The following is a 26,357-nucleotide window of genomic DNA, read 5'->3' on the forward strand; positions in this document are numbered from 1 at the left end:
CAGATTAATTCCAGTGTGTTCAAAAATGTAAAGAAACCTGTCAGACTTTCAAAGTACCACCAAATTCATGCTCAATTGTCAAATACCGTTTACTTTTATCAAAAGTTCAGACAAACGTTAAGAGTGAGGAAAAAAATGCCATCAGCCTAACATGTTAATATTTTGTAATGAGGCAACAGTGTCTGTCAACATGGGCTGCCATACTGCCAGTCTAGATTGGTTCTTTAAAGGGTACAATAATATAGTGTACCTCTTCATTCTTCTTTCACAGAACCTTCCCCTTCATCTCCCTCCCTCTGTGTGGGACGTGACCTCCACGACAACCCCGTCCCGCAAGGATGACATCACCAGACTCGCCCCCTCTAGTCTCCCCGTCTCCCTGCCCTGCCCCCCCTCCATCCCTCCCATCGTCCCCCACACCCTCCTCCCCGGCCCCCTCCTCCTCCTCCCTGCCCCCTCCACCGTCGCTGCCTCCCACGGGGGAGGTGATGGTGCTGGCTCTGGGGAGGAAGAAGCAGAAGGTGCTTATTGCTCTCTCCATCCTGCCCAACCTCTTCCTGGCCTTCCTGCTGTCCTCCGACCCCCTCATTACCCTCTCCCCACATGACTACCACTGCCGCCAGCCGGGGCCCACGCCGTCCCCCCAGGCGCTGAATGCGTCACTGCGCTGGGAGAAGGGTGAGAGATTGGGGGATAGTGGCGGGCCATCTCAGTGTAAACAGTACATCAACGGGAGCCAGTCGGCTGTGGTGGACTGTGAGGCTGGCTGGGACTACAACATCACAGAAGGGCTGACGAATAACATCGTCACTGAGGTACTCTCAAAAATTATTTTTTTTCACAATCCTATTCAGCATAGTGACTGTGGTGCCACCCGGTCCTGTGTTTTGTTTCCCTCAGGGAAGGCTACCTCTTATGTTTACCTATTTATTAGGGCTGAACAAAATTGCAAAAAAAAAAAAAAAAAATCAACATTCAATATTTGTTGCCTTTCTGCAATATGCATTGTAATATTAAAGAATCGAAAGGAAGTTAAGCAATCTAGCCAGATATATGCAGCTTTTGTTTTGAAGAATTTATCTCTCCAGCAATAATTAAGATGATTTTAAGGGAGGAGATGAGGCAGTTGTCCAAAAACTCACTAAAACTAAATTATGTACGCTAGAATACTTTTCTTCAAGAGTTGTTACAAAAAAACAGACCTTACTAGAATTTTTAAAAAAATAAGCAATAAGGGTTTTAGTCTTACATGACTGGTCGGCCCATTTTGCCTTACATTGCATCCTTTGCAATGATACTATTACATATGTGATGCTATTCCACGTGTTTATTGTTAATAAAGGTCTACCACTACTACTACTGCTACTGCCATGCCGATTCTGAAATGATATTGTTCAGCCCTAATATGTATTAATGATGGAAAAAGGGTAATCAGAAAAGCCTTTTAATTATTATCATATGTTTTACAGTCCTTTCTTTATCCGGGGGAAGCTTTATTTTTGTGAGGGTGAGTTCTTTTTGTCGGCGGCGCACCTCTGCTCAATTCATTTCAAATTGAATGGTACTGTAAGGGAACTTTGGAATTGAGGAATATTTGAGGAATAGTGTCAAGCCTCAAAGAAAATGATCATTGTATCAACAGACAGATGTTTGAGTTTTTATATCTACCATAAACATAAATGTTACAGTACACTTATGCTGAGGTTTAGGTAGTCAATAGAGCTGCCCCCCTCCCCAAGATCTTGGTGATATGTTCCTGTTCCTTACATGGTTCATTTGATAGAATTTAATTTCTGATCAATTTAGGTGACATTAGGCCTTTAAGCTACATAGAATAAAGTGGCAGCAATTACTGCGTACAACACAGCAAAACAAACATCTGATTGATACAAGGTTCAGGCATTTGAATGAAGGACACTGGGTGAGAGTTGCCTTCTAGTGCACTGTGTGATTTTATTCAACAAGGCCGGCACTCAAACAATAAACATTCCTTTCTCGTCGGCAGACCATAGTATTTTAAAGATTTCCTTGCGGGGACAGGAAACAGCGGCTCAATAGTTTATCCGCAGTTTACTCATACATATTCCTCAGTGCCATGGCTAATCCCAGTTCCAGCTACTCCAGCCCTGGTTTTTACATCTGAAGTCTTGTCCTGCTCTAAAAACACCATCCTAGCCTTTTGTCCTGTCCGGTTTCCCTCTGTTACCCATTTGCACCAAAGCTGTTGATTATACAATCAAGTTTCTGTGTATTTAAAATGGCCTTATCGTATTCATTCAATCTCTATATTTTTATTCTGGAGTTCCGCTAGAATAGATTTGCATGATTCACAGTCCAAAAAAAATCCTTATTTGTCTTATACTGGCCCTTTTTATAGCCCCCTCAGCTCATCCTCTGTGAAACGGGTCGTTTTGGCTATGTTCTCTTTAAGGCCCCCCTCTCCAAAAACCCACTTTCTAAAAACCCACTCTCTAAAAACCCAAGATTGGCCAACTTCCAGAAGCCTGGCAAGGGGGCAGCACCCAGTGCTTGTGAGCACCACCTCATCCTCTTGCCGGTGTAGGAGGTTCCGTAAGCAAACTATAAACCTACTAAGTAACATAATTTCTTGTTCTTGATTGGAAATGGCAACTTCTCAAATCCATCCATACATGTTTGAGCCCGAATAAGATCTGGAATGTGAGAGTGGACTGCACGAACATCTGAAGCAACAACAATTACAGCAGGGCATCTCTGGTAAATATTACGCTCATTACCTGCTCATTGTGTGACGTAACGGTGGATTTAGTCTTTCAATCATAAGCCATATGTAAAACATTTTCTATATATGCCCCTGTTAATTGGTGTATGTGTGGGAAATGCGCTAAAATGCTGACTGAAGTAGAAAACGTCTGCTGTCAGGAAATAACAAAGGTTAGGTAGTAACTAGTAAAATGCTATTCTGCTGTCGCCAACGACTATAGTATCTCTCAGCATCATCGGTTATTTGTATGCTGGAGTACATTAAATGCCTATAATACTACATTTACATTGTTTTGTGAGTACGTGTACATACATTTACCAAGAAGACCCTAGTTTGACAGGCTTTTGGCTTGGAACATCTTTGCTTGAGCATAACTACTTTTGGTATTATGAAAATTATAGTTGATTGCTTATTACTTAAAAAAAATCGTGTTTGGGGGATGGTGACATTAATCCTTCAAGGTTGTGAAAATAACGGCACAATTTTTTTTCTAACCCCCCCCCCTTTTCTCCAATTGTATCCAACCAATTACCCCACTCTTCCGAGCCATCCCAATCTCTGCTACACCCCCTCTGCCGATCCGGGGAGGGCTGCAGACCACCACATGTCTCCTCCGATACATGTGGTGTCGCCAGCCGCTTTTTTCACCTGACAATGAGGAGGAGTTTCGCCAGGGGGACGTAGCGCGTGTGAGGATCACGCTACCCCCCCCCCCCCACGTCCCTCTCCCTCCCGAATAGGCACCCCAACCGACCAGAGGAGGCACTAGTGCAGTGACCAGGACACATACCCACATGCGGCTTCCCACCCGCAGGCACGGCCAGTTGTGTCTGTAGGGACGCCTGACCAAGCTGGAGGTAACATGGGTATTCAAACCGGCGATCCCCGTGTTGGTAGGCAATGGAATAGACCGCCACGCCACCCATAATTCCACGATTTTGAGCGGATATAGTTTAAACAAAGGCATGTACTCTGACTGCTTGGTGCACGGCTGTATTGTTTAGAGCAAATTGCCGTTGGCTCCCTAAATAACTTTAGCTTCATTGTATACGCCCATTGTCTGCGCTGCAACTGTATTCACAATCCATTTGGCCTTATTATCAATACAAGACAAATGTTTCAGTGATAGGTTACTTACAGGCCTTTACAGAAGGAAAAGCCCAGTCTTTTGGCACCAGCCTAGCTGAAAATCCAGTTTCATACTGGGCTCAAATTGAGGAAAGAGTCTCCTGTGAAGTGGCATGAACAAACATACACGTTGGCATATGGCTATTGTTGGCCCAAAAAAAGAAACTATATCCAATGTTGTCTGGTGCTCTCTTCTTTAGGAAAGGTGAACAAATTGAAAATCCAGCATTTAACTATGCCCGGTTCAGGAAGCAGTCCTCGATAAAACGAAGGGGACACAATAAAAGGTTGGGGTTGCACTTCTTAGGAATATTGGTAAAAAGGAATTTTAACCACAGTTTCTTCATTTCATCTTCCTTTGGAAGTCCATACAAAGGGAATTTGCCTTTGCCCCAAAGAAATAGCATCTTCTCGACATTGCAATATGCGCTAACCAAAGTCTTCCCTGCCTCCGCTCTTACCTACCTACCTACCTAACTTTGTGTTGTCCTTCCTCCACGATACCGAACTTTGTTTGAGGGTGGGCCAAACTAGCCACTAGGTGGGCATTATGAAAATGTGTTACATAGTGACGTAGATAAGTAACAGAAGAAAACGCTGGACTACAAACGAGGCGTCTCGGGTGGTGTTTTCTGTCGGAGAGAATAATTCTCTTTTGCGTGGGCTTTGGCTTTGTAAGTCTGCAGACGTCTACATGCACCTCCCAGCTATAGAACACAAAAGGAAAAGGGAAAAGTTCCCAAAAAGCATGATATGACCTCTTTAATTTGGCTGTTAAGTTTGTTGTCAGTGTTCCACGTCTGTACCATGTCATCACCATGTTATAACGTCTGTACTATGTCACTGTCATGTAATCGTGTGTGTTCCTGATACCTTCACGTTTGCTACCAGTAAACCTTTGGTTTCACCTGTTAGCTCATCTGCATTTTTTTTTAATATACTTTTATTAATCCCCTTGGGGAAATTCATCTTCTGCATTTAAACCGTCCTAGGTGTGTAGCTAGGAGTGGTGGGCAGCCGTAGTACAGCGCCCGAGGACCAACTCCAGTTCTTATTTCCTAATACCTTGGTCAGGGGCACAGACATGCGTATTAACCCTAACATGCATTGATGGTGGGAGGAACCTAGGGCACCTGGAGGAAACCCACACAGACATGGGGAGAACGTGCAAACTCCACACAGAACGGTCCTGGGGTTTGAACCCTGGACCTTCTTGCTGTGAGGCAGCAGTGTTAACCACTGGGCCACTGTGCTGTCCAGGGGGCTCAGGTCCTTCTCCCGTCGTGAGAGAATGCTTTGACAACGAACAAACTAAACAGCCAAACTTGAATACATGGAAACTTGATTGAATAATCAACAACAGCTGTGGGGCAAATGGGTAACAGGGAAACTGGACAGGAGTCAGTCAGGACTGGGATGGTGTTTTCAGAGCAGGACAACACATGAGAAGCAGGAACCAGGGCTGGAGTGGCCGGGAGCGGCCATGACAGTATTGCCTTGCCTTTTACCATCTCTGCCTGCTCTCTCTCTTTCTTTCTCTCTCTCTCGCTCTCTCTCTCTCACCCACACATGCACACAGCCTAAATCTGACCCTATTTTGATTTTTTTTTTTTTGAGATCAGATCTTAGAGAATTGTGAGCATAAAAACACATGAAAATATATCTTTTCAATTCCAGTCTGAGCCACATAGTCAGGTGTGTTCCCAGATCCTATATACGTGTTCAGTAATGTGGTCATGCGGCTCAAGTCTGAGTGGCGAAGTCAGACTTCAGGAATTCATGTGCGTTTTATGTCACTCTTTGGCACAGACCAGCAAGATTGGCTGGCTTATGTTGGCACCACAGCCTGTCTTTCTCTGACCAACTTTGTCTGTTATTGCCTCAGGAAAATTATGGTCCAGTGAGATCAGGAGAAACGTCTACGTCACACGTCGGGTAATAGAAGCGGCGGTAGTGTTTTTTTTTTTTGGAAAAAATAATTAGGGTGATGGAAGTCTTTGGAAAGACAGCATTTAAAAAAAAATCTATTTAGAGAGATGCTGCTATCTAAGCTCAGCCCGAAGGCACATTGTTTAATTGACCAGTGTTAGACACAAAATTAAAGAGACAGCTGAACGCGGTTGTTGGTGCACAGTGTGAGTTGTGTCAGGATGGCGGTCTGTTGGCACTGATATCAGATAGTGGTCACTGTAAGAAATGATTGTGAACAATTAGTAAATACACACACACACACACACACACACACTGGGTATTTAGGCACAGGTCTTATCGACTGGATGCGCCACGTATGATTTTCTGTTTTCAAACCAGTGCCTGCCCGCTCCCTGCCAGTGATGGTCAGCTATTTTTTTTTTATATATATATTTTCATACGTTGTTGGTCTTCATTTTGGATGATGTGGTTGCCATCCTCAAGTATCACTGAAAAAAAGAGAGTAACGTGAGGATTTCATCTGAAAGTGGGTTTGTACTATTACAATTAAATACATCTGGTCATGTTATGACTTAAGTTTCTAGCAGGAGTATTGCCAACACCACCCAGTTTTCTATTTAGACATGACCGACTATGGTTTGCCTGTCTGTTTTTAGCTGCCTGCTTTCCAGTGTGGGAGCCACACCCAGTCCTTAAGTCCACAGCATGAGGGATACCAGAGGGATACCAATGAACTCATTGGTATCCCTCTGCTGTACTGCAGTTTGATCTTAAAAGCTGCCTAGGGGAGCTTTTGGAGAGAGCAAAGCCGCAAATGTATTCGGGTGTACGTAGTTAAAATTGGTGTGGTCAGTTTCCTCTATTCCTTAATTTCCATCCAGTGACTCGACAAGAGTGACATGACCACAGAGCTGAGACAGAGGAGAGTGATTGTGGAGGTGGGGGCTGCTTTGTGGAGAGGGACCGACGCACACATGGGTTTAAGACAGAGACGAGGCAAGAAACACAGGAACGAGCATATTTTGGCTCGAGGGACACATTGAGCTCGGAAAGGATTTCGTACTTCTTGTCAGGATAATCTGTTCCTCTTTCACTACTTTGTTGAGCGTGCAGTCTGCCAAGCAGGAAACAGGAAGTTTCCTGACTGGCGTGGCCTCCATCGCTGATCAATAATGTCTCACTTAGCCAGAGACGAGCTTCACTCACTCTCTGAGCCGTAATATAGAATAGAAAAAACCGCTTTCGGTGTGGGAAGATGGTGGCGCGAATTCACGTTTGCAGCGGCCTCACCCAGTACCAATGTGGGAAGATGGCGGTGGCCTCGCCCAGTACCGTCCACGCAGTGTCTTTGTCCACGTCTGCGTTTAAGTCTGTCTTCATTTAATGGCTGGGAGAGTTGGCGTTGGATTGGCTGGGAGAGCTTGGTCTGCTGCATCCTGTGGGCCCAGGGACCACAGCCCTGCCTGGAGCTGTGCCCAAAGAGGAAACACCAAGGGCGGTCTGACAGGATTCGGAAGCGGGGCAGGCTAAGCTAGCTGCTAGCCCATGCAGACTGGCAGTTCCGATAACACCGAAGGCGGTCTGGTGGTGGCCTCGCCTAGCGTTGACTTTGTTTTTGGTGGAGTGTGGGGAGGTGTGTCGAAGATGTCCGAATGGGAGAGCTGGCGTTGGATCGGCAGGGGGAGCCTGGTCTGCTGCGTTCAGTGGGCCCAGGGACTACGGCCCTGCCCGGAGCTGTGCCTGAAGAGGCAACGCCGAGGGCGGTCTGATAGGACACGGAAGTGGGGCAGGCTGATCTAACTGCTAGCCCATGCAGACCGGCAGTTCCGACAGTCATTTTGCGTTCGCTCTCTTGGACAGTGGAAAAAAATATCTTTTTTTTTGGATATGTTGGATATATGCGTTTTGTAGTTTGTTTTCTTTTTTTTTTTTTTTACAAATTTTGGATATACACTACCGTTCAAAAGTTTGGGATCACCCAAACAATTTTGTGTTTTCCATGAAAAGTCACACTTATTCACCACCATATGTTGTGAAATGAATAGAAAATAGAGTCAAGACATTGACAAGGTTAGAAATAATGATTTGTATTTGAAATAAGATTTTTTTTACATCAAACTTTGCTTTCGTCAAAGAATCCTCCATTTGCAGCAATTACAGCATTGCAGACCTTTGGCATTCTAGCTGTTAATTTGTTGAGGTAATCTGGAGAAATTGCACCCCACGCTTCCAGAAGCAGCTCCCACAAGTTGGATTGGTTGGATGGGCACTTCTTGCGTACCATACGGTCAAGCTGCTCCCACAACAGCTCAATGGGGTTCAGATCTGGTGACTGCGCTGGCCACTCCATTACCGATAGAATACCAGCTGCCTGCTTCTGCTCTAAATAGTTCTTGCACAATTTGGAGGTGTGTTTAGGGTCATTGTCCTGTTGTAGGATGAAATTGGCTCCAATCAAGCGCTGTCCACTGGGTATGGCATGGCGTTGCAAAATGGAGTGATAGCCCTCCTTATTCAGAATCCCTTTTACCCTGTACAAATCTCCCACCTTACCAGCACCAAAGCAACCCCAGACCATCACATTACCTCCACCATGCTTAACAGATGGCGTCAGGCATTCTTCCAGCATCTTTTCATTTGTTCTGCGTCTCACAAACGTTCTTCTTTGTGATCCAAACACCTCAAACTTGGATTCATCCGTCCACAACACTTTTTTCCAGTCTTCCTCTGTCCAATGTCTGTGTTCTTTTGCCCATCTTAATGTTTTTCTTTTATTGGTCAGTCTCAGATATGGCTTTTTCTTTGCCACTCTGCCCTGAAGCCCAGAATCCCGCAGCCGCCTCTTCACTGTAGATGTTGACACTGGTGTTTTGCGGGTACTATTTAATGAAGATGCCAGTTGGGGACCTGTGAGGCGTCTGTTTCTCAAACTAGAGACTCTAATGTACTTATCTTCTTGCTCAGTTGTGCAACGCGGCCTCCCACTTCTTTTTCTACTCTGGTTAGAGCCTGTTTGTGCTGTCCTCTGAAGGGAGTAGTACACACCGGTGTAGGAAATCTTCAATTTCTTAGCAATTTCTCGCATGGAATAGCCTTCATTTCTAAGAACAAGAATAGACTGTCGAGTTTCAGATGAAAGTTCTCTTTTTCTGGCCATTTTGAGCGTTTAATTGACCCCACAAATGTGATGCTCCAGAAACTCAATCTGCTCAAAGGAAGGTCAGTTTTGTAACTTCTGTAACGAGCTAAACTGTTTTCAGATGTGTGAACATGATTGCACAAGGGTTTTCTAATCATCAATTAGCCTTCTGAGCCAATGAGCAAACACATTGTACCATTAGAACACTGGAGTGATAGTTGCTTGAAATGGGCCTCTATACACCTATGTAGATATTGCACCAAAAACCAGACATTTGCAGCTAGAATAGTCATTTACCACATTAGCAATGTATAGAGTGTATTTCTTTAAAGTTAAGACTAGTTTAAAGTTATCTTCATTGAAAAGTACAGTGCTTTTCCTTCAAAAATATGGACATTTCAATGTGATCCCAAACTTTTGAACGGTAGTGTATGTGTTCTTGTAGTTTGGATGTGTGTTTTTGTCTGTTTTGCACTGCTGTGGGCCGGGGGAAACGATATTTCATCTCATTTCATGTGCACAGGTGCATGGAATGAAATGACAAATGAATGTTCCTTATTCCTGATTTATTTGTCATTTGTACATGCATACAGTGACATTCACTCTCTGCGTTTAGCCCATCCTATTGTATAGGAGCAGTGGCAGCTGCAGCGACCCGGGGACCAACTCCAGTTCTTCTTTCCATTGCCTTGCTCAGGGGCACAGACAGGCGTATTAACCCTAACATGCATGTCTTTTTGATGGCGGGAGGAAACCCATACAGACACGGGGAGAGCATGCAAACTCCACACAGAGGACTTAGGATGGCCTGGGGTTCGAACCCAGGACCTTCTTGCTGTGAGGTGACAGTGCTAACTGGGCCACTGTGTATTCAAAATGGTGTGAGCTCAGACGTTTGTAACGTGCTCTCATGCACGTTACAAACGTGCTCTCCCCTCTTTTCTTCTTTTTGGTCACTTTCTACTGAATGATATCAAGCAAACATACCATGTAGATGAGTTTAAAGATATCATGGAGTTAGAGCTCATCGTCTCAACTGCGCCAGGTGGTTTTCCGTTGATTGCAAAAATGAGTGGCAAGCACGAGTTAGTGTCATGTACATTTACAGTTAATTTCTCTGTTTGACGCCGAGTACAGTTAGTAAGCACTTAGGAGTTCAGTGTCTTGATTTCCAACAGGAAACATGTCTGTTAATGGACACAACATTGGTTGGTTGTTATACAAAGAAACTAGACTTGATGTGGGAATTGAACCGCTGACCTTCCAGCTACATGTCTCTCTAACCTGCTGCCTTCAGTTAAGTTCTTCAAATGGAGGGAGGCAGGCAGCTGCCATCACTGTTCAAACCATTTTGAGCCGCGAATGTGGAATGAGGAAGCGGAGGGTTGGTGTCTGAGACCCACAAAACCAGCCTGGGGAGTTTATGAACTTGTATGTGTGCATTTTTCCTCCCCATTGTACTGAGCCTGTCACCCGTATGAGTGGTATGGGTTTGCAGTGCTGCCCATAGTGTGTGACAGGCTTTTATGTGTCCATGCGTGGTCTCCAATTACATCAGGGATGGCTACCGTCGGCCCGCCGCTCTGCTTCCCAGGAATGATGCTCGCTCCCCAGATCATTAAAATCACTTTGCTTTCAGTGGTCAGCAGCAGACACCAATGTTGCTGCAGCTCAGCTGTCCTGCAAATCAGAGGGCTGGTTTTACTGTAATAGAAACTATGAGATGTAGGAGTTTCGCCAGGGGGACGTAGCGCATGGAGGGATCACACTATTCCCCCCAGTTCCCCCTCCCCCCTGAACAGGCGCCCCGACCAGAGGAGGCGCTAGTGCAGTGACTAGGGACACATACCCACATCCGGCTTCCCACCCGCAGACATGGCCAACTGTGTCTGTAGGGATGCCCAACCAAGCCGGAGGTAATACGGGGATTCGAACCGGTGATCCCCATGTTGGTAAGCAACGGAATAGACTGCTATGCAATGTGGGGGCATTTGTTTTTAAAAATGCATTATAGAAGTCTGTTATCTGTAGGACAGTCACAACATGCATCTCCTATGGATAATATTAATTAATAATTATGAATAAAATCCTTTTCTCTATCCTCCTTTCTCTTCTGACCAGTGCGGATACATAAACACACACACACAGTAGCCCTGTGTGGCTATGGTTTTTGCATGTGTATGTGTTCTGACACCTCCTTGTGTAATACTTGTGTGGCCAGATGAGGCCATTCTTTCAGCCTGTGATCATCATCTGCGTCAAAGCCCCAATGACGCCGGGGCTTGTGAGTGGGTTATTACTTAGTAATGTGGATCAATGTCTATTAACGAAGGCCACGAAATCACATTGACGTACAAGTTTCACCTGTAAATTGAGACTGAGATTCCATCCCATTAGGTTGTCTGCATACACTTCAAACCCAGACCTCTCTGTATGTCGTCATCAGGCATTTTTTCCACTTTAAAGCCTGACTGATCTTTTTACACACATCTGTCTTTATGTGACTGCTAAACATGCACGTGGTGTGCGTTTTGTGACAGTAGATGTTTATGTCAGGAATTTTTGCAGATAAGTAAAACAGACTTGTGTTTGAATAGCAGTGGTTTATGGACATTTGTTGCAATATCTTGAATTCAAGTTCAAGCCAGTCACTTTAAGAAGCTGCGTGATTACACATAAACTAAAGATGTAAACTAATTAAACATTCAAGACGAGACTTGTCTTCTGGTTATAGAAGAGGCTTTGAAAACTAGTTGTAAATAGTGTCATCATTTCCCATCTTCCTCTGTGGAAGCAAAACTGCCAGCAGTGTTAGAGAGTGTTCAGGCTGCCAGCAATCCACACACACACACACACACACACACACACACACACACATTCATTTCATCAGCCTTATTCGTCCAAGCCAACTTCATTTTACACTGTATAGAATTGCTGAGTGTCACAATCGAAATACATAGGCTCTCAATTTGTTGAACATCATTTCTTTTTTTTTTAGCATTCATGTGGGTGTGGGGGTGGAGATGCTAATGCTTAAAATTTGCACGGTTTGAAAATTAATGAAAATCGTCTCTTGTTGTAATATGGGGATGTGATTTGTACACCAGGGTTTTCTTTACTTTCATTGATCAGCGCCAATGCATCTGTTACTCCTTACATCAGCCCATCCTTGCTTTCTTCATCCATCCACCCATCTATCCATACCTCTATCATTCTTCTTTCCTTCACCCTCACCAAAGCCCCCTGACCTCTTCCCTCCATCCATCCTGGTATCCCCAGAAATTATGGCACCTGATGTGCAGCAGTGTCTACAACATGACTGTTTGTATTAATTACTGATAAGAAACCTTTCGTAATACTCATACTTGCTACTGACCGATTTTTTTCTCTCTCCTTTATCCCACTGCCCCAACGACCCCCCCCCCCACCCACCCACACACACATTCCTCCCCCACTTGTACTCCCTCCCCCACCCACTGTGCTGGCTGTCTGCTGTCCAGTGGGACCTGGTTTGTGGTCAGTACTGGCTGGTCCCTGTGGAGGAGGCCTGTTTTATTCTTGGTGTGTTGACTGGCTGTCTGGGCCTAGGCTACGCCGCTGACCGGTAAATCACACACACTCAGATACTTACACACACACACACGATAATGGAGGCACAAAGTGTATTTTCCACTTGTGCTTAAAGCCACAATTCTGTAGTTTTACATGCAAATAAATGCCATTTTTAATACTCTCTATCACAGGCAGATTTAAGACAATGGCTATTCCACTTGACACTTTATTAGCACTCACTTTAATGGTTACTGTCAGGTTGAACTTTCCCAGGAAAAAAGTTTCGGTGCGTAGCATTTTTACCATAACAGCCAAATGTGGAAGAGGAAGGCAGGGACTATTGAGTACGAAGAAAGAAGCAAGCTGTTGTGGTTAATGAGGAGATATGGCAGACCAAGGTCATAGAAGACCTTTATTGATTGATACGACATGGTCAATAGCTAAAGCCCAGGTTCATCCATGGTTTATTTGTTTGGTGGTGGTGTAGCTGCTGATGCAACAACAACAGTGGGAAAACATCAATGTCATTACTGGTCTCACCATGGGTGTCAGTAAGAAACAAGCAACAATCTTCAGGATCGTTGCTTTAGTGTGGTGGGGTTTACAAGTTGAGGCAGATTAGATATAGACTTGACTGTTCATGAGTCTGAATATAGGAGACATGGTTATAGGGATACACAGTACAATGTGTGAAAGGTAATCAATACAAGTGAGGAAATCTCTCAGCTAGTCTTGGCAGAAAAGCATCCTAACCTCATGACAAGTTCACTCTTAATTCCTATGTAATGCTTTAGTTTTTTTTACCTCAGCGGCCATATGTACAACACAGGCAGACAGATGCACAGACACACATATACGTGCATACACACACAAAGTAGCAGAAACAGTGTAAACACTAATATTTTAAATTAAATTAGTCATTGATTTACTGTGCCTGCTAGTGTTTTCCCTACCAATCAATAATGGTTGCAATAGGCCACCCTGCTTGGAGAAACAACCACGGCTCTAAAGACAATTTCCTCTGACTTGCTTGCAAAAGGTAGATTTAGTATCAAGTGGCATAAATATTGTTTGAGAGGACTTTCCACGGCACCAACAAATTATTTCTAGGGGAGGCACTTGTGTCCACTATATAAAAACTATGAAATTCATCACAAATCAGTACAGTGTTCCCAAGAAATGAATTTCATAAAAATTAATGTGTCAGAATGAGAGATTTTTTTTCACCTCTGCAAGATGGATTTTGCTGGAGCTATTAGTGTAGCTCTCCATGCACGGCAAGCTGAATTAAGCACACCCCAAATATTTCAGATAATTGATATAATGAATCCAATCACTGACTGTCAGTGTATCATTGGAAATGGGGTAGCACAGGGGAAGTTGTACTTTTGTGGGGTGAGGGGATGGGAGCAATGGGTTGTTCTAAGGGAGATGCCAATTTAATTAGCTAACAACCCTCATTAATTTGCCAATCAATTGGGTGCATACACCATTTGCAAAGACAAGTGAGTTACTGTAGCCTTTAGGGAATGGTTAGTGAAAAGAAAGAAACAGAGCTAAGCTAAAGACTTCCTGGAAAAACTGCAGCACTCTCACACAGCTGTGATTAAGCTGCATAGTCATTCAAAGCCTGCTACAGTATGGAGCTACTTAGAAGAAAAATTATCACATTTTAGTCACATCTGGGTTGCAAATTAAGTGTCCTTAAGTCTAATGAAGTTTACAATGAACTGGATGACATCCTATTTTGCAGCCTAGGGCTTTGCAGCCTTTGTGAATCTTGGATTGATGGCTAACTGCCAGTGGAATACTATTAACTGACTCTTTATTGATAATAAGGATGACCTTGACATAAATGGTCAGGGCCCAGCTGATTCTGACAGGAAAATTAAAAGGATCTCTTTCTGGTATATCGACCTGTAAAAGGTGTCCTGCGGTGGTTGTGTTGAACTATAGACCTCTCCATGGATAATCATTCACTACTTTAACTCTCTCATACATTAAGGGGTTCGAACATTCATTGCCAACCATAGATAATCATCATCCTTTCCTCCATCCTAAATTCAGTCCAAAATGAATTCTAACATTAGATATAAAGCTTTTGTTGGGGGTTTTTTTTTTTTCATAGGTCCTGTCAGAATGGTATTCCTGAAATTATTTCCGGGTCAATTTTTAGCTTTGGTTATACTACTAAATGTTTATTCCACCACCTTACAATGTGTAATTCTGTTCTCTTTCTCCCTGCAGGCTAGGTAGGTCAAAGACATTGCTGACCTCCCTGACTCTCTCGGTGGTGTTCGGCGTGCTGGTGTGCGTCTCTCCGTATCCCTCCATCTTTATTGTTATGCGCTTCTGCCTGGCGGCTGCCAGTGCAGGAGTCTACCTCACTCTGTACATCACCCGTGAGTAACTTTCCTTTTCCAGTGACGCAGGGACAAAGTTAGTTTTAATTTAGTTGACAAGAGTTTTTCTAGGGCATCCATTCCCAAACTTAAGAATGCCACAGCCCAATTTGAAATCTGAAACTCTTCCGCAGCTCACCCAACCCTTTAATCCCAATTCTGATCAACACACGAGATGAAATATTTCCCTATATTTTTTATTTCATAAACAGAACAATTATATGTGAACAATTCTATGTTTAAATGCAAATATTTAATCATAAATATTTTATGGTAATTTCAAACTTAATTAAAAAATTGAAAATTAAACTTTTTATTTATATATTGTAAATGACCTCTCGTGGCCTATCTGCAGTATCTTTATGGCCCACCAGGGGGACGAGGCCCACACTTGCGGGAATCGCTGCTGGAGGGAAATACTAATCTCCCAAGGGCTGGCTGGTTTTGGTGGATTGTTATAAAGTTAAACCTACCATTTTAAGAAATGCAACAGGCATTGTTTAGACATTGAATGCCTTTGTCCCGTGTTTACTGGCTTCGGGGGATGAATAATAGTCAGCAAGGTTACTTTTCCTCTGTTATTGCTTTTCACATAGATCACCTTAATGTGATTATAATTGAAAAACATTTGATTCAACTGTGGATTAACTTTACTATCTCTTTTATACTTTAATACTGATGAATTTGTTTAATATCAAACAATAACATCAAATATAAAAAAAATGTTTTTCTTTACTAGAGCGTGAGTGTCTGTAATATGACCCCTCGGGGATGAATAAAGTATTTTGATTCTGACCAGAGAGAAAGCGAAAGAATGAATTTTAAAGTGTGACATGACATGAAGTGTGGTTTTATGATCAGTGCATAAAACTAATCTTACCAACCAGCTACTATTGTTAGTCGATGACCCCATCAGCCGATCTAATTCAGAGCTACTTAATTAGTTTATTAAAAAAATTATTTGGCACATTTAGCTTGCTGTTGCAGATGAAAGAATTACCAGCCACAAAGTCTACTAAAATTTACTAGCATCACTTTGCGTGACGACCAGCCCTAAAATCAAGCTGAATGTATGAGTTTGTTAAGTGTATTTAAGTCTCTTGCTTAAACGCTATTGCAGTGTAACAGTTAATTTTGTTTTGAGCTACTTTTTTTAAGATTATTTTTTTGTGATTTCTGCTGTCTAAGTACATATATTACACTGAAAAGGTGGGACTAAGAGACATGGATAAGGTTATGTGTGGGAACCCATTATATAAGGTTGTGGTAGTATGTTTAACCTGCTGATCTGGCCACAGGGATACACAGTCCATACTGTCTTCAGTGTGGATATGCAGCTTTATCTCTATGGGTATATGGATTGGGAAATTAGTGTGTGATCAGAGAAATTCATTAAACATACAGACAGCTGGGGGCGTCCGGGTGGTATAGTGGTCTATTCCGTTGCCTACCAACACGGGGATCACTGCTTCGAATCCCCGTGTTACCTCCGGCTTGGTCGGGTATCCCTACAGACACAATTGGCCGTGTCTGCGGGAACTGGGGGGAATAGCGTGATCCTCCCACGCACTACGTCCCCCTGGCGAAACTCCTCACTGTCAGGTGAAAAGAAGTGGCTGGCGACTCCACATGTATTGAAGGAGACATGTGGTAGTCTGCAGCCCTCCCCGGATCAGTAGGGGTGTGGAGCAGCGACCGGGACGGCTCAGAAGAGCAGGGTCATTGGCCAGTTACAATTGGGGAGAAAAGGGTGGGATATATATATATATATATAAATATATAAATTCTGCTCCTCATTTGTTGAGCACTTTTATCAACAACACCATTGATGGTTTCCGGGAAAAAGAACGCTATATATATACACTACCGTTCAAAAGTTTGGGATCACCCAAACAATTTTGTGTTTTCCATGAAAAGTCACACTTATTCACCACCATATGTTGTGAAATGAATAGAAAATAGAGTCAAGACATTGACAAGGTTAGAAATAATGATTTGTATTTGAAATAAGATTTTTTTTACATCAAACTTTGCTTTCGTCAAAGAATCCTCCATTTGCAGCAATTACAGCATTGCAGACCTTTGGCATTCTAGCTGTTAATTTGTTGAGGTAATCTGGAGAAATTGCACCCCACGCTTCCAGAAGCAGCTCCCACAAGTTGGATTGGTTGGATGGGCACTTCTTTGAGCAGATTGAGTTTCTGGAGCATCACATTTGTGGGGTCAATTAAACGCTCAAAATGGCCAGAAAAAGAGAACTTTCATCTGAAACTCGACAGTCTATTCTTGTTCTTAGAAATGAAGGCTATTCCATGCGAGAAATTGCTAAGAAATTGAAGATGTCCTACACCGGTGTGTACTACTCCCTTCAGAGGACAGCACAAACAGGCTCTAACCAGAGTAGAAAAAGAAGTGGGAGGCCGCGTTGCACAACTGAGCAAGAAGATAAGTACATTAGAGTCTCTAGTTTGAGAAACAGACGCCTCACAGGTCCCCAACTGGCATCTTCATTAAATAGTACCTGTTAGAGCCTGTTTGTGCTGTCCTCTGAAGGGAGTAGTACACACCGGTGTAGGAAATCTTCAATTTCTTAGCAATTTCTCGCATGGAATAGCCTTCATTTCTAAGAAAAAGAATTGACTGTCGAGTTTCAGATGAAAGTTCTCTTTTTCTGGCCATTTTGAGCATTTAATTGACCCCACAAATGTGATGCTCCAGAAACTCAATCTGCTCAAAGAAGTGCCCATCCAACCAATCCAACTTGTGGGAGCTGCTTCTGGAAGCGTGGGGTGCAATTTCTCCAGATTACCTCAACAAATTAACAGCTAGAATGCCAAAGGTCTGCAATGCTGTAATTGCTGCAAATGGAGGATTCTTTAACGAAAGCAAAGTTTGATGTAAAAAAAATCTTATTTCAAATAAAAATCATTATTTCTAACCTTGTCAATGTCTTGACTCTATTTTCTATTCATTTCACAACATATGGTGGTGAATAAGTGTGACTTTTCATGGAAAACACGAAATTGTTTGGGTGATCCCAAACTTTTGAACGGTAGTGTATATATATATATATATATATATATATATATATATATATAGTCAGCTGTTCCTGATGGTTTGCGTTCATTTAATATTGTAAGCACAATCCTCAGTTGTTTTAAATAAACATGAAATGAAAATTTATTTTTTTGCCACCTTGTTAGCTCATTTCCTATCAAATTATGCACCTTTTCAACAACTTAAGCTAAAAAAAACAAAAGAAAAATCCCACAAATTCACATTTTTATTTAATTTACATCAAAATCTAATCACCTTAACGTCCTTGAAAATAGCCAACTTTTTGTGATTGCTTCACCACGTTCAAGCATGCAGACAAGCAAAGACCAATAATAGGCTTATCATAAAATGGTTTACACAATCCAGTCAAACCCTGAAGGATCAAATGGCATCCCTCCTTGTGTTTTGTCCTACCCTGAGATCCTGTTTTACTTGGCTTTGGTTATCCAAAGGAGTTGAATCAAGTGCAACTGGACTTGGTATATATCCGTGAAGACGTTTCGTCTCTCATCCAAGAGGCTTCTCAGTTCGTGCCTTTCTGACTAGACCAAGCTAGTCTGACTGGCTGGTGATGAGACTCAGAATTTATCCTCTTGGAGTCGTTGTCAGAGCTATAGATGTCCATGGCTCTTTGTGTCCCGATGTTTACCAACGCCCGTCGCTAACAGAGCCATAAATATGAGTGGCTCTTTTGTGTACCGATGTTTGGCCGCGCCCATCATTATCGGAGCTATTGATACGCGTGGCTCTCCTGTGCTCTCCTGTGCTCCATTTGGCTTTGGTTCCATGTGACAATATGGAAGATAGATACACTCTGAATGCCGTTTTAACCATCTCTTTAAAACGTGTACTTTTTTGGAGGGCTGTATAATGAGCACTGATGGATAAGTGTGGGGCCAAGTTAAATTACAAGTTTCTAATCTTCCTTGTTTTTGACACCAACTGCTCGCGTCTGATGTTCTGTGTCTGACTGTCAGGCCTGGAGCTCTGCGATCCCTCTCTGCGGCTGGTGGTGACCATGCTGGCTGGTCTGATGACTGTAGCTGGGGAGCTGCTCCTGCTGGCAGTGGCTCTGGGCTGCCAGTCCTGGAGGGGGCTGCTGGGAGCCGGCGCCGCCCCACTTACACTCTTCCTCAGCTATGGGTAGGAGAGAATGTGTGTGGAATCCATGTGCATGTGTGAGTGTAAGCAGGTGTGTTTGTGTGCCCACCTCTGAGAGACTGAATAAGTCTTTGTATGTGTCCCTGTTTCCATGTGTGCACATATATATTTGTCTGTGCTGCATGGATGGGCACAGAGGAATTGCATGACTGTGACAAGAGAAGGTGGGAATTTGATAGTCATTTGATTAAAGTGCCTTGATTCAAACTGACTAGCTGAGAGTTTTGTTGGATTGTATTGATTCCTATCCCCCTGTCACATCAAGCCTCTTAGCTCATGTCAGAATGCATTAGGACTGCTTTGTTTAAAGTCCCCCGTCTCTTCATGACTTCTGTTATGGGATGGGCTTTTATTGCAGTTTTAAAAGACAAATGAACAGAGTTAATAAAATTAGTTTGATGATTTTAGAGCATGCTACGTATTAGGACTAAAAGAAAGGTGTTGAATTGACAAAAACATCCCGATATTTCCTTGTGTCCCTGATTTGCCCCCTACAGACACATTCACATACACATAATGCTTAGCAAAGTGCAAATCCGGATTACAGCTGAAAAAAAAATCCTAGTTTATTAAAACAGTTTTGAAAATAGGTCATGGCTGTTAAAGAATTAAAAAGCTAAACTTAAAAAGATGAAATTGTGTTTTGTGGTTTGATTCCTGTAGTATTCCCGGGATATTTCCAGAGTCTCCTCGTTGGCTCCTTCTGTCTGAGAGATCTGGAGACTTGAACTCCTTCAGCGAGAGGAGAAACTCTACCAGAGATGTGAGGGATGATGAGAGCTTCACAGGTGTGTGTTTCAATGGTCATGTGTCTTTGTAGAGAAGTTTTCCATGTCACATGTGATTATACTTGCTTGTCATTGCTTGAGGGTTTATGTCACCCACAATATTAACTATATGGGCAAGAATTTGTGACACATCTATTTTAGGTTATTACAGGCAGGTTATTACACTCTAATATTGCATGTTTTTTTTAAGTGTCATGGTGCTTACAAAAAGAAAAATGAACTTGTCCTTGAGTTTTTGGTTAACATTACATCATTGCCAATGTGCCATATCTCAAGTTAAAAGACGTTTCCGGCAAAACTCCTCCTAATCGTACACGTACCTTCCATTAAGATAAGTTTCACCCAAGCTATGAGACCAGCTTTGCTGTTGCCTTTTCTTGTTTAAGTTTTTTTTTCTTCATTTTCCGCCTTTATTTGATAGTCGCGAGCAAGAGACAGGAAAGGCAGGGGAGAGAGAGAGGGGATGACATGCAGCAAAGGGCCCAGGCTGGCTTTGAACCCAGGCCGCTGCGGTAAGGACTCGGTCTTATGTGGTATGCGTTCTACTAGGTGAGCCACCGGGGCGCTGCTGTTTCCTTTTCAAGAAGAATGAAGCCAGGACTCTATTCTGTTTTAATTTCTCCGCTGAAAATGAAAGTAACCTCAGCAGTTATCACCACACTTGCAGCACTTACTCTGTGCTATTTCCTATTATGGAGGAAGAACAGATTTAAAAAAAGATGTGCCAATGTTTAATAGATCCACAGCAGGGAACCTTTCCAATCTGGCTTCAGAGCACACCGCAGTACAGAGACTGCCCTTATCAAAATCACCAATGACCTCCTCATTGCTCCGGATTCCGGCCACATCAGTATTCTCATCCTGCTGGACCTCTCCGCAGCCTTCGACACTGTTTCCCACACCATTCTCATAAACCACTTATCTGAATACCTAGGAAATCTGAATACTGGTGTAGCTCTCTCCTGGTTCCAGTCATATCTCGCCAAGAGGAAACAGTTTGTCACCATCTGGGACTCCAGTTCCACCCTAGCCCCAGTCAACCAAGGCATGTCACAAGGCTCTGTGCTTGGACCCCTCCTCTTTACCATCTACATGCTACCCTTTGGTCAGATCTTCTGCCACCATGGTTCAAGTTTCTATTGCTATGCTGATGACACGCAGCTTTATCTGAGCACTAGACCATCCTCTCAGCTCCTCCCACAATGCCTTGTCAACTGCCTCCACCAAATAAAAATCTGGATGTCATCAAATCTATTCAAGCTAAATAGCAATAAGACTGAGCTCATGGTTGTGTCTCCCAAGGCACTGCTCCGGAAGGTTGGAGATCTTCTCCTCAATGTAGATGGCTGCTCCATGTGCCCATCCCCAGAAGTCCACAACCTTGGTGTCATTTTGGACTCCACCCTCTGACCCTCCAGTCACGTGTCAAATCTGTCACCAAATCTGCTTTCTTTCACCTCAGAAACATCTCCAGACTCCGGCCACTACTCTCAGACTCCATGGCAGAGACCCTTATCCATGCCTTCATCACCTCCCGTCTGGATTATTGTAATGGTGTCCTGTCTTGGGTACCTAGTAAAGTCCTAGACAGACTTCAGCATGTGCAGAATTCAGCTGCCACAGTGCTCACCCGCACCAAGCCCTGGCAACACATCACTCCCACCCTTGTCCACCTTCACTGGCTCCTGATCAAATCCCACATTTCCTATAAAATCCTCCTCCTCATCTATAAATCCCTCCATGCCCTTACCCTCCAGTACCTATCAGACCTCCTCAACCCCTTTATTCCATCCCGGAATCTGTGGTCCACAGACACGGGCTTGCTTTCCATCTCCCACACCAGCCTGCAGACTTTTGGGGATAGAGCCTTTAGTGTGGCAGCCCTCACCCTTTGGAACTCTATTCCAGCAGAGATCCGCAATGCTGCTTTGGACAATTTTAAAAGACTATTGAAAACATACCTTTTTACTAAGACCTATGGTCTGTAGTCTTCTGATCCTTTTTTTTTTATCTAGTGTAAAATATCGATGCAAAACTAAGTTGTTGTAGTTGAGAGACCTTCCGCAGTGGTTGCCAGTGTATCAGTAAAGTACAAAGATTTCAGTTTTAGTCGCTGATCAATGGACTTATGGCAGAACCTAAATCTTGTATACATGTTCATAAAAATGTTGACAGTTTTCAGGTGTGATACAGTATGAACTAAATGAGAAAGCATGTTAGATTTTATTTACTGAGCAGAAGATTTATCTGAGGAACTCAGTTTGGGATGCCGTTGTGCTATTTTGTCATTGCAGAGCTGGATTCTGAGCCTGCAGCCTCTGCTCGACCTCGCCTGTCCTTCCCTGAGCTTTTCCACAGCAGGAACATCTGGAAGAACATGTGTGTGCTTGGCTTTACCTCGTAAGTCATCCTCATGATCCTCCACAACCCTCATTTAGAATTAGCTCGGCTGCCATTACAAGGTGCCCCCCCCCCCCTTTAAGTCATCTTTTATTCACACACATGCTAGCAGTTACACTGGTTTGGGGCTCCAAAGATTTTTTCACACTTTTCTTTCTGCTATAGTAAATTCTTATTTTTTCCATTCAAAGGTCCCATGAAATGAAAAATATATTTTCATTCCATCCTTTATCCAAACCGCTTATCCTGTTCTCAGGGTCATGGGGATGCTGGAGCCTATCCCAGCAGTCCCTTTCATCTGGACTTTTTTTCATGTATTTAACAACATATTAATATTCAACAACATATTTAATTTTACTTTTGTGTTTCTAAAAATAATGTTTTTCTCTCCTTGACATTTTCTTTTTTTAGTAATGTCATCCTGCAATTATGGGTGTATTCTAACAAAAAATATCTGACAGAAGGGAGAGACGTTTAAAGAAGATGGTTGATGGTTTTCTACCACCAACTGAAACAAGCAAAAAGCATTTAGATGTCCACATCCTAAACATGCCTGGCCGTCAGTCAAATTAAACCACGGCCCCTTGCAAAATCCCACCTGACAGCCCCGTTTCGTCGCAGAAGTTCGCAGTGTGCTCTCAGTACCATTTCATGGGACCTTTTAAAGATATCCATTTTTGAAGAACATGATGCCTCACTATATTTCTCTTTCCCTCCCTTTCCCTCTTCCGCCTCTCCCTCAGGTTCATCTCTCACGGCATCAGTCACTGTTACAGCTCATTCCGCGGCGGCACTGCCCCCAGCTTCTATTGGACGTACCTGCTGTCCGTCTGTGCAGGGGGCGGGGCTTGGCTGTTGCTGTGGGCAACGGTGGACAGGTGCGGACGCCGTGGGATCCTGCTTCTTGCCATGACGATGACAGGGCTGGCCTCTTTGATACTTCTGGGCCTCATGCAGTGTAAGTTGGGAGGCTTTGTTAACCAGTAGGTGGCCTGGGCCTACAGTGGGTGTAGAAAACCAATTTTCTCCTCAACATCTACAGTTAAAGCCACCGTCATAGATGTTCCACAGGTTAAAAAACAGAGCCCCTAATAATTAAATTCAAATGTACTTCCGTTTGTAAGGAGTCACTACAATTGGTGATGAAGTTAAATCCAGGCTGTCATAACAGGATTCCTGATCGACTTGAGTATTCACCCTTTCATGGATGGCCACATTACCCATCCACTGAACCCAGATCAATAGCCTTATTCTGTAAAGCTTTTTTAATATGGCCATTGTATCACAGTGGTTTAAAATGTCCAATATGTGAGCATTAACGTCACCAGAATTGATCCTAAAATTGATATTGACTTGAAATGATATTACTAGTTATTTCCTTAAGTAGACTTCCCGAGAGATTATTTTATTTTAGTGCTTAGAAGAGGGATTCCAGCCAATATCAGATGGTACATATTGGTGATTGAATTGAGCATTTCCAGCCTGCACATGCAATTATTAAATCCTCATGAATTTTTTAGCCGTTGAGTCTAGAAATATGTAAAGCATATTAACTTTTTCAATTTTTCTCTCAATTAACTCTTTCAATTTCTTTCAAAACCCTTTGTTATTAGCAAGGGCAGCACAGTAGCGCAGGCACCTCACAGCAAGAAGGTCCTGGGTTTGAGCCCCGGGGTAGTCCAACCTTGGGGGTCGTCCTCCATGTGGAGTTTGCGTGTTCTCCCCGCGTCTGCGTGAGTTTCCTCCGGGTGCTCCAGTTTCCTCCCACAGTCCAAAGACATGTAGGTCAGGTGAACTGGCCATACTAAATTGTCCCTAGGTGGGAATGTGTCGGCCCTGTGATGGCCTAGCAGCCTGTCCAGGGTGTCTTTCCACCTGCCGCCCAATGACTGCTGGGATAGGCTCCAGCATCCCTGCAACCCTGAGAGCAGGATAAGTGGTTTGGATAATGGCTGGATGGATGTTATTGGCAAAGCACTATCTACCTGTAAGCAGTTAATTGTGTGTGATGGTTGCTGTTGTAACATGACAGTGTGTTCTGTTAATGGAAAAAATAGGAAATTATACATTTGGGGACCTTTGTTCCTTCACACCATTTGTGGAAAACATGACGTCATTGTGTAAGTGTTGGACTCCCCCCTGTGGCTGGAAGTCTATCCAACCGCTCATTTTATGTAGGACACTGCAGTGGCAGCAAAGTAAAGGCTTTGTTTGGCGTTAAGCTTTAATCAGACATCAGAGGCTGTGGGGCCTGAGCTCCGGGCCCATGGTTAATTTAGCCACTTCAACAAGTGAGATCAAGGATCAAGATATAAGGAAAACATGAGACGCAGACCAATTACATTTATATCTCTTCAAAATATGTTTTAAAGTTGAAATAGCATAATTTCACATAGAGGATACCAGGGTACTTGCTATGAAAATAAAATGGAAACTTTTCAGTTGAATCAACTGAAAAATGGAGCCCCAAAGACTAACCGCTCCCTTTCCCTGTCTGTTTTCTTTCTCCTCTTTAGTTCTGAGCGAGGCAGCCGTCACAGTGTTCTCCGTGTTGGGTCTCTTCTCCTCCCAAGCAACTGCCTCCCTCTGCATCCTCTTCACAGCTGAGATCATGCCCACCATTATAAGGTAAGTGACCAGCGTGGGAGATTGATTTTTGTATTTCAACAGAGTTGATGGTCCAAAGGGTAGACTGCTTTTTACTGTTTTTACTAATGTGCAATAAGAAGCTGATGGTAAGAGGGGAGTGGGTGTTTAAATAATATGCTCTAAAAAAAAGAAGTCTCTAATTCCCACTGAAAAATGTAAAGCAATATGAAAAAAATCCATCTGATTAATAAGAAATGGAATTTTTTTTTTTAAGAGCTGTTCAGTGTTTGTCCATTGCCGGGGTACTGCAGGTCATTAACGCTAATACTTTTCCCACATGTACTGTATGCCCACATGGAAATTAATTATGGAATAATGAGGGAGAACACTCAGCAAAACGGTTAGATAGCTCAAATATTTATTACCAAAAGTGGAAACATAACAGTATGTAGTCAGCACTTCTGTAAGTGAGGAAGTGCTGGATGCAAGGACAGCAGCATGGATGTTTGCAGAAATTGTTTGATACATTAAAGAACAAACCTTGCTGCTCTCATTGAGCAACAGTAAAGAGACGGAATGAGTGTCATAACCTTTGGCTCCCCTCCTGAAGGTAAAGACATACCTGGAAAAGAGAGAGAAAAAAAAGATCCAGAGGTCCTCTCCACATTCACTAAATGGCATACATGAAGCTGTACAGACATAACACAGCAGGAAAATAATTATACCTACCCTTAAGAACCCCAAACCTGTATTTAACCCAAGTCAAGCAAAACCTTTTTTGTGTGTCTCCCTAGGGGCAGTGGTGTGGGGGCAGTGCTTGCCTTGGGCTGTGTGGGTCGTCTCAGCTCACCGCTCATGGACCTGAGAAACCACTACGGTTACTTCTTGCACCACGTGGTCTATTCCTCGCTCGCTCTGCTGGCCGTGCTGTCTATCCTGCTGCTGCCTGAGAGCAAGAGGAAGCCACTGCCCCAGACGCTGGCGGACGGGGAGCAGTACCGACGCCCCCCGCTGGGCCGGAGGAGGCGGGACAACGTGCCCTTGCTGGCCACACCCAACCCAGAGACCTAAGATGCCCTGCTATGCTGAGCTGTGCTGCTTTCACATCACCCCGTCGCTCACCTCACCCATGGACCTGTCATTCAGCCAGAGCCTGAACATCTAGTCCCATGTCCTTGTAAGCAGGAAAACGACAGCTGCTTTAAGAGATTAATAAAAGACCCCATTATAAAAAGGGAGAATACTAGCGAGAGAGAAATACAAAAAGGAGTGATAGTCTCCTGCTCCATAGCTGGTTGAGTACAGACTATTAAGACAGGTTGTCTTAAACTTGTCAACACACTCTTCGCTTCCTCGCAGTTGAGTGGGGATCTGCATTTGACATCCTTCTCCTTTTTTTTTTCCATTCTGCGTGTTTGTATGTACGAGTGCACATGTTTTCACACACACGGTGGTCTCACCGCGTC

At 43.4% G+C, this 26,357-nt stretch overlaps 1 protein-coding gene across 1 annotated transcript; it reads left to right on the top strand.

Annotated features, from left to right (window-relative positions):
- Nucleotides 1-338: 338 nt before the first annotated feature.
- slc22a17 (solute carrier family 22 member 17) lies at nucleotides 339-26,357 on the top strand. Its single transcript, XM_056299788.1, has 9 exons — nucleotides 339-815; nucleotides 12,443-12,546; nucleotides 14,742-14,896; nucleotides 18,931-19,096; nucleotides 19,778-19,902; nucleotides 22,197-22,302; nucleotides 23,046-23,260; nucleotides 24,819-24,930; nucleotides 25,686-26,357. Exons 1-9 carry the CDS (start codon nucleotides 339-341, stop codon nucleotides 25,960-25,962), a joined length of 1,737 nt encoding a protein of 578 aa, XP_056155763.1. The 3' UTR covers nucleotides 25,963-26,357.

The sequence above is a fragment of the Lampris incognitus genome, chromosome 19, assembly GCF_029633865.1.
Source record: "Lampris incognitus isolate fLamInc1 chromosome 19, fLamInc1.hap2, whole genome shotgun sequence".
Lineage (NCBI taxonomy): Eukaryota > Metazoa > Chordata > Actinopteri > Lampriformes > Lampridae > Lampris > Lampris incognitus.

Bases quoted from the DNA above. Each gene is read 5' to 3' on its own strand.
- slc22a17 (XM_056299788.1), top strand. From the start codon at position 339: ATGACATCACCAGACTCGCCCCCTCTAGTCTCCCCGTCTCCCTGCCCT. The intron at 12,547-14,741 runs GTAAATCACACA...TTCTCCCTGCAG, and splicing joins CTAGGCTACGCCGCTGACCG to GCTAGGTAGGTCAAAGACAT. The intron at 24,931-25,685 runs GTAAGTGACCAG...GTGTCTCCCTAG, and splicing joins ATCATGCCCACCATTATAAG to GGGCAGTGGTGTGGGGGCAG.